Source organism: Parus major, chromosome 5, assembly GCF_001522545.3.
Source record: "Parus major isolate Abel chromosome 5, Parus_major1.1, whole genome shotgun sequence".
In the NCBI taxonomy this organism is placed as follows: domain Eukaryota; kingdom Metazoa; phylum Chordata; class Aves; order Passeriformes; family Paridae; genus Parus; species Parus major.
Genome location: NC_031774.1, coordinates 40,320,056 through 40,328,952, shown reverse-complemented (window position 1 = coordinate 40,328,952; position 8,897 = coordinate 40,320,056). Strand labels below are relative to the sequence as shown.

General features: G+C 44.8%; 1 protein-coding gene across 1 annotated transcript; it reads right to left on the bottom strand.

Annotated features, from left to right (window-relative positions):
* Window positions 1-2,400: 2,400 nt before the first annotated feature.
* On the bottom strand, window positions 2,401-8,812 carry AHSA1 (activator of HSP90 ATPase activity 1). The gene is made up of 9 exons (XM_015630198.3): window positions 8,456-8,812; window positions 7,932-8,122; window positions 7,671-7,753; window positions 6,881-6,998; window positions 5,165-5,253; window positions 4,681-4,815; window positions 3,812-3,913; window positions 3,224-3,275; window positions 2,401-2,808 (listed from the first exon to the last, which is right to left on the bottom strand). Exons 1-9 carry the CDS (start codon window positions 8,533-8,535, stop codon window positions 2,636-2,638), a joined length of 1,023 nt encoding a protein of 340 aa, XP_015485684.1. The 5' UTR covers window positions 8,536-8,812; the 3' UTR covers window positions 2,401-2,635.
* Window positions 8,813-8,897: the final 85 nt, after the last annotated feature.

Here is an 8,897-nt window from a genome sequence, read left to right as displayed (position 1 = left end):
TGTTTTCTTTAATTTATAAGACTTTCCCTCTTATCCTATGTCAGATTCTTAAAGAGCTGTTGGGCCAGAGTACACTGAACCTTGCTTTTCTCCCTAATCTTGCACATCCCTCCCTTCTCCAAATAGCTGAAGGACTACTAAACTGTGACTGTCTCCCAACACTTCCAAGTAAAGCAGAGGTCTGGGGTTTCTCATTAACATCGTGTAGCTGCCCCGGAGGTCAGCTGTAGCTGAAGGAGTGTGTGTCTGCTGGCAGTAGGCAGATGTAGTGCAGCGACTTTCTCTAGTATGACTTAAGGCTCAGATCTTCACCAAGTAAATGTCTGAAGTGGTGTAAGGCCTTAATTACCATTGCTGTGCCCCATTAGAGCTGGCACAGCCTGGCACGTTCTGCCTGAGTGCACAGCCTGGCCTTTTAGCACAAGCTTTCCTTCAGTGCCGGGTTAGTCCAAGAGATTCACGTGTGAACAGCAGCCAAGGCATGGCTACATTTCACAGCCTGTTCTGCTGCTGTGGGGATGGTGATTTCCAGCCTGCAGGGCAGGGAGCCAGCTGGGGAAGCACCAGCATAACTCAGGGTAGTCAGTTTTGCTGGAAGAGCCCTCAAATGGCCTCTGAGCAAAGCCCTGAGTCCATGAGCCCCATGCATGTGGGCTGCTGGTGGAGGCCAAAGCGTGCCCTATTAGAGTAGCAGCAGGATGCCTGAAGTAAACCCTGCTTGTGATGAAAGGAAGGCAATTAAAATTCCACTTCAGTTGCCTTCCTGTCCCACTTCCTAACCTTCCAGCAGCAGGTGATTAGCAGGGCCTGCCTTCTGCTGCCTTGGCCCAGCTGTGCCAGCAGAGCCTGCAGCAGGCGAGCACTGCTACTGCGGCATAGCTGCCGAAGCACAGCAAGGACATCGCAACTCAGCTGTCACGTTTGTCTCAAGTTGACTTAGAACAAGCTCATTTTTTTCAGTTTTTAAATAATTTTGCTTTTCTTTTACCAAATTTTTGGCTGTGAACTCACTTGCTAGCCCTGTTGTTTAATGTTTCCCATGTTCTGTTCAGGATTTCCCAAAGAGAAGACAAGCATACAGGCTGTCCAGTGAGATCAGTGTGGCTCCATCATGTTACCCACCCACTACTGGGTGCATACCCTAGCTCATCTGTGCACAAAAATCCTGGCAAAATAGCTGCATCCATTTTCCCAGCCAGACAGTGCTTTAGGGAAGACAACCCTGCATGGCACAGGGAAGCTCTACCATATCTACAGCTGCCTCTTTGTACAGCCTCCTTTGCTCTCACAGGCCAGCTCAGGGATGAGTACACACTACAGAATTTAGTTCCATGCTGCTTTCTTGGTGTCTGTCTGTACATGCTTTATGATGATTTCATACTTCAACACTTTGGAATAGTGAGAACAGGCAGAATCCTCTGTCTAGTTTAAAAGGAGACTCCAACAACTACATTCAGGGTTTTTTTTTTAACAGGTACTTAAGTTTTTTCCTGTCTCCTTTATTAAAGGCACAGTTACCACATATGATTCAGATTTTTAAAAATTAAAAAAAAAAAAAAGCAAGAAAAATCCCCAAACCAGTAAATTTCACCCAATAACATTACTCTCTTCTAGGTTACTAGAGGTGCTCTGCAGGACACACTAAGAGAAAAAGAAAGTATCCAAGAGCAGCTCATGCCTCAGAAAGAAAACCAAGCACTTCTGTCACCTTTGAGGTTAAGCAGGTTGACACTTACTGACAAAATCAGTCAGATTTTCACCCCTCCTATAAACAAGTTTATTGCTTTAGAAGACAGCTCCAGGAGCTAACATATTAGCAGGTGAGAACAAGCAGGTTCTTTCCTTCCTCACCAGTTAAAGCAATAGCTGAAGTATGATGAACGAAAAGTACTGCACTCTGTAACAGACTCTAAATGGAGGTGGGATTTATTTCTGAAAAGAAAAAAAAAAAAAAAAAAGTTTGCTTTGGCCTGAAGCTCTTGGCAGTAGCTGGCCCTGGGCCTCACAACCCTCTAGAACCGTTCTGTATGTGGGAGTTTCCCTAGCAATGGATTGCATGATTGTCGTTCTTGTAGAGCAGACCAGTGGAAGTGTAAGAAACGATTGTGTTGAATGGGAGATGCACAGGAGAGGAACAGCTTGAACAGGATCATGGATCCCTTCAAAAATGGGAAGGGTTTGAAACATTTACTAGCGGCAGATCAAAAGCAGAGGGAAAATGAGCAGCTGCTCAGACTAAAAACTGCATCAAGCTCATGCTCTCCACTCCCCCAGAAGTGAGGAGTAAATCACATTGGCATCAGCAATCCTCATTGATCAGTGTTTTTCCACACAGATCCCTCCCTCAGCCTATTGCCCAACCCTTTGAACTCAAGCCAATTTGAGGACACAAATTCCACAGTTTTTTTAAGTTAGGTTTATTTAGCAATAGAAGTATGTACATGTAAGAGAATCCCCTGCAGCACAAGACATGCACAAAGCAGTGAGGGACTGAAAATGGTGCTGCTCCATGGCCTTCCTCATCACCTGTCATCCCACTTTACTCAGCGGCAGGGCCAAGATTAGAAAGGAACAGGCGAGAAATGTATCAGTCCATGTGGCAGAGTCTTCAGGCAGAGCCTCCCAGCAATCAGTATTAAAACAAGCGGGCACCATAACCAAATGTCTGTTTAATGCCCTCGAAGTAGTAGCGCTGCCAGCCTTGCTTTGTTCTTTCTTCTTCACTGGCAGGAATGCCCTTGCCTTCCAAGCACACCTCTGTCTCGCCACCTTTGTCATTGAAGTTCAAGGTAATGGTTGCAAAGTGCCCTAGAGGAACCAAAGCAAGTCTGTCAGCAGTGTGCAGTACAGTACATACAGCCCCCATAGGCTGCTCCGCCCCTCCTTTCACAGGGCAGCACTTGAAAGACTCTTGGAGGTCCTTCCCAAGAGGCTCTACTGACTGCAGCTGTAGGCCTTCCCTAGGAACACAGCTAGGAGAGGGCTCCCTCTTCCTGCACTTTGAAGCAGTTGCAACTACAGCTGCACAAGCAGCTACACTTCATCCTTCCTACCTGGTCACTGCTCTACACAGTGGCTGAAGATGCACACATGATAATGTGGGATAGGAAGCTGGGAAAACACTGGAGCAGCTCCCAAAACATCCTGTGCTCCCCGATCATGAGCCACAATGAAGTGTGGCAAATGGGGCTGGTATCCTTCAAAGACAGGCTGGACTACTTACCAGCTGGCCAAGATTTGAATCTCCATTTCATAACAAGTTGCTTCTCAGGAACCTTGAAAAGGGAGACAAAAAACTGAGTAGTAATTTTTTGTAAATGCTGCAGTCTAATAGAAAGCATTTAAAATTGTGTTGATATCAATGTAGCCTTAGAGATCCCTTAAGAAACACACACACACACAGGAAGAGATTTAAGTGTCCTTTTCTTTTCAATCCCCTTCTAGAAAGATACGCAATAGTACAGTCCCAAACACTGAGACAGAGTTCCTGTCCAGAAGACTTTAGTGGCAATTGAGCCAAAGAGAAAGAGTTACTATCTTTAACACTCCTCCAACCCCTGTTAGTAAAATCACACAAAGACAGGGGAGATCTATGACTGGAAGCTACATTTTCTCCACAGACTGAAGCGCTATGCATTAATTCACACTACTAGGAATGCTTCAATAGCCACAGAAATTAGAGATAACTATTGGGTACCAGGTAGAACCCACAGTTAGGTAACAGAAGCATTGTAATGGAACTGATAAAAAGTTACAGCCTGGTAACAGTTCTGCCTCTGTGCAAGATACACCTGAACGTGTTAGTACTTACTAGGTCAACAAACTCTCCTGTGACACTGCCATCCAGCAACTGAAACTTGCCTCCTTTATCGGCCTCCAAGGTGGCTTGTGCGTGGGTGAAAGCCTGGACCATCTGAAAAGAATTCAGGAGCAGACCTGGATTACTTGACATTATCTTCCTGAAAACTTGTTGCCTAAAGCCTCCCACCCAGCTACAAAAGTTTTGGAAGAAGAGATAAGTCAATAGGGTAAGGTCTTCAGCTAAAGACAAAACCCCTGCCCTGGCCAGAAAAGCCATTTATCACTACACCAACATTTCACATGCCCAAGGAAAAGAACCTCCAGCTTTCGAGTGCTATGCAGTGTTCTGAGTCACACAGTGATTTTACTTTGTTGATTTCTTAATGAAACCTACTAAGAAAAAAATATGCCTTTCTTTTTCATTTTTCTCATCAAAACAGGAAGAACAAAAGACTAAGACCATGTTTAAATAATAATAATACAATGCTGCTCTCTCATCCTGAACTGTATAATAGCGTGCATAAAAGTGGAAACTATTTCCAAAGCACACTTTTGATACCCCCTAACCTTAAAAGGAAAAAACAAAAACAAACCAGAAGGACACAACTGTAAATACCAAGTGATCTGGCCACATGCAGTAAGGGATACACCTACACATAGGTGCTGACAGCTGTCTGGAACTTGCTTCTGGTTGGCATTAATCCCCTCTTGTCAACTGTGTGAAAAGATGCACACACAAGCTTTCAGCAACTACTCTGCAGAACAGCTTTCTTATTCCATTCTCATGGATTGTGAATGTCCTACAGAACTTCTTAAAAAGCTTATTAGGAAGAGCCTCCTATATGCAAAGAACAACTTCCAGAACAAGCCAGGCATTACCTCCTGAGTAACGAATACCCGGTAGAGCTCCTCAGGAGATGTTAAGAAGGTGTCCTTCAAACTGATCTTACAGGTAGGGATCTTGACTCCTATGGATTTGGACTGTGATGTAGCAGTACTGCTCTTGGCAGCCATCTAACAAAACAAGGAAATCAAACACATAAACACTTTTTCATCAAAAAAAAAAAAAACAAAAACAAATCAAAAATCAACAAATGGTTCACATATCCAAGGGGAAAAACAAAGGCTCTTGGTAAAGATGCAATCAGACACAACCGTACTTAAATGTAAAAAGGAGATTTATCACTTTGCTTGGAAGAAACATCATGTGCTGCCAATGGAAACAGTCACACCTATTCCACAGATTGCAAATTCCTGAATGTATATGTTCTACACACAACATAGGTTGCTCCTGTAAGTCCTGGAATCCAATACAGTGTACCTTTCTTCACTGATCCCAAAGCATGTCTGCAGTTTTGTTTACCTTGCGGTCTTCTGCTTTAGGAGCCACCTGAGGTGCTGTTTCCATATGTTCACCATTCACTGTGGGCAAAATCATGCCCTGGGTGAATTCTGGAAAGACAGGAATGTGCCCATGAAACCAATGAAAGATCAAGTAAACTTTATGACTGTACTTAGAAATACACAATCAAAAATGATTTCCTGGTTTCCCCCTTGCTCTTGCTAGTATCTATGATTTGAAACAGTTTTTAGAAAAAGGGAACAGACCTCTTTTTACAAGCACTTCTTTCCCTCACTACTCTCCACCAAAGGCCATGTCAGAACCTGCCTACACTATCAATTAGGAAGTCACCTCCTCTTTGCAGCATAGACATACCATCTTCTACATGCTGCTCTTGCATTAATGTTTGTTAGTCTCAGACTTAAATAGCTTTTTTCCTCTCTCACTCTCTAATACAAATTGCAAACACGTAAAAAACTTTTGCCTGGCTGGCCTAGACACACCAAACCAAACTTTTCCATTTCTTTTCACAATGGCTCTTCATTTCTTATATCACTGCAGTGAACAATAGTAACTTCTAACTCCCTCTTTGATTTATCTTTATCACCAGATGCCAGGACAACACATGGGAAGTCAGGCAAGCCTTGCCAGTGCCCTGTCCAGCAGCACTAGCACTTCTGTAACTCCATTAGAACCTTCAGCCTCATTCAGAATTACATTTGCTTTTTTTCCACCTCAGTAACTTCTGGTTTTACCAATTATACAACATTTTTCTCCTTTTTCTTCCTCTTCATCTGTTCAGAGTAGCAAGAGTTCCATTAAAAAGCAGAGTTTTATCATATGTGCATAAACCTGTATCCTGCAATATATGGTTCCCACTTATTCACATTTATTGCAGCCCACAAGATCATACAGTTTTTTTCTGATTAGCATTCTTATCTTTCACTGGGTGACTGCACCTCCCAGCCTGAACACTATAGTGCCTGAAAAATAAAAACAAAGAGTACAGAAATTTGATCCTGGAAAAACAGCAATCAGTGGTGGTTTGTACCCAGTGCATCTAGAATATGAAGTGTAATATAAGTAAATGGATATAAAAAGAAACTGTAGCATTCCCAGCCTATATTTGAGAGGAAAGCCAAACTCAACCAAAACACATTGATTTAACTCCAACTGCTGAACTCAGATTTAACTTAAAAAAATAAATTTGATCCAGATGCTGAGACAGCTCATTAAAAGACACCAACAAAACCTGCAGAGCAATTTCCAGACATCAGTTATTCTAAAGTCCAAGTAACACTAAATGTCTTTACCAGTGTGGCAAGAGGAAAAAAAAACCCAACAAAAACAAACCACAAACTGGAGAAGGTATCACCTTCCAAGAAAGTAAGCAAACTGAAGGCCAGATTGTGCCACATGCAGTGATTATATCACTGGGGTAACCAACACATTTTGGCTGACTTTCATTTTCTCTGTAGCTTCAGGATATGAAGGGAATTCTCAGTTTTAAAACATAAATTCAAAAATACTGTTTATTACTGCATTATCAAGAAAACAAACCTTTCTGGGCTGTAGTATACTGTCTAGAGCCAGAAATGCTTCTTCCCAAAGTTACTGTTACTGCTCTGACACCACTCTGTTGAGATGGAGCAAGCAACTCCTCTCTTCACCCCCATTCCTTCTTTAGAATTAGTACATATGGGTTCCTATAGCACTTCTCCATCTCAAGTTACATACCCGTTTTGAGAGTGCTGATGTAAGTTTTCATTGCATCTCTAATTTTCTTTGCACCCTCTTGCTTCATTAAGGTCTTCAAGTTAGTGTCAGGCTCATCTTTAGCTAGGCTGACAAGGATCTAAACAACAAAGCCAAGCATTCATTAACTAGGACAAATGTGCACGCTTCTTTTGTTACTCAATTCAACATCACAGACTTTGGCTAAACTTCTATAAACACCCCTGCAGTTTTATACATCTTACACTTCATCTCTCTCAGCCTACAGTACTGTACCTATGTGCCTAAATACCTTGTGCTACAGAGCCCTTTGCATCTAGAAAACAGGAATTAATTTGATAAAGGTACCACACGATGGGGGAGAGACACTGTCAGGGAGTGTAGTGACAGAATGAAAGATAACAGTTTTAAATTGAAAAAAAGGTACATTTAAATTAAGAATTAGAAAGAAATTTTTTACTCTAATTCTTTACTCTAAGGTGAGGCACTGAAACAGGTTGCCCAGAGAATCTGTGGATGTTCCAGCCCTGGATGTGTTCAAGGCCAGGTTGAATGGAGCTCTGACTAACCTGGTCTAGTGATAGATGTCTGTGCTCATACCAAAGAGGTTGGTAATAGATGACCTTTAAAGATCTCATCCAACCCAAACCATTCTTTGATTCTATTAACTTAAGCAGTCTCTAGCAGAAAAAAAAAAAATCTATACAAACATTCCAAGAAAGGTAACAGGGAAGGAAATACTAATGCTGTGACTATTCCTGTTAGAACACTTCATACATCCAGCTGTACTTACCTCAACTTCCTCAATGTCATTTTCATCCGAGAGATTAGGAATCTCCACATAACCTTTGTACTTCACTCCTGTCTTTGAGGTGCCTGCAATTATAATTATATTGTTCAGATCAACCTTTCTTACTCTGGTTGTTCTCAAAGCAAACTTGTATCAAAATACATTACTCTCCTTTATTATTACTTCCCAGATGAGATAATTATCCTTGCTCTTGGTATTATACCTGAACCTGACCTTGAAACAGGAAGGATGCACCTCACTCACCAGTCCATGCCAGCTTGATAGCCCACTCATAGAAGAAGATAAGTTTCCCTTTGCGGTTGTTAATGGAGGCCTCTCCATCCAGTTTGCTCACTTCTGTCACCTCACACGCCCCTTCCTCACCCTCTACCCTGACAGGCAGGAGGAGAGCTTTCAGCCGCTCCGTGGACCAGTTGGAGGCATCCCTCTCCGTCCTGCAGGAAAACCGAGCGGGGTGAGAATCTGGGACAGGTCACGCTGACAGCACATATTGGGACTATCCAATGTTCCCCGATCTCGTGTCTCTGCTCCGCTTCAGCACAAACACACACAGGTTTCTTCCCCAGACCATCTCTACGCATTCCCCCGGCACATCTCGGCTCGGGCATCCCCCTACACACGCAGGAGCCGGGGGTCGCCCCAGAGGATCAACCCGTCTCAGCACCAGCCCGCGAGGAGGGGACGGGAGGCGGCCCCGCTGCCCGCGACTCCGGCCGTGCAGCCCTCGGGGCCTCCCGGGTGGGTCTGGGAGCAGCCGCCCCGCTCACCAGTGCCAGTTGTTGACGTTGGTGGCGTCCGCCCGCTGCTCCACGATCCAGCGCGGGTCTCCCTCCCCCCACTTGGCCATCGGGACCGGGATTGCCGCCTCCGCTCCGAGCGCCCGTGGAAGCTGCTAGAACCGCCGCGCCGCCTCCCGCCTTCCGCCCGCCGAGGGCCCTTCCGGCACGCCCCCGCGGCGCGACCCCGGCTTATTGGTTCCGCCCGGCAAATTGGTTCCACAGGGCCGCAGGCAGCTAAAGCTGGTGCTCCCGTCCCGTCCCCGCCGGCCTACAGCTCCCGGAGTCGGCTCACAGTTCCCGGAATCAGCCCACAGTTCCCAGAGCCCCGATCCCGGCTGTCGGTCCAGACACCGCTCCGCCGCTCTCGCAGCCCGCTGGGACTGGTAGTCCGAAGGCACGTCAATGCCTTCACCAGTGTCCCGCGGGGCAC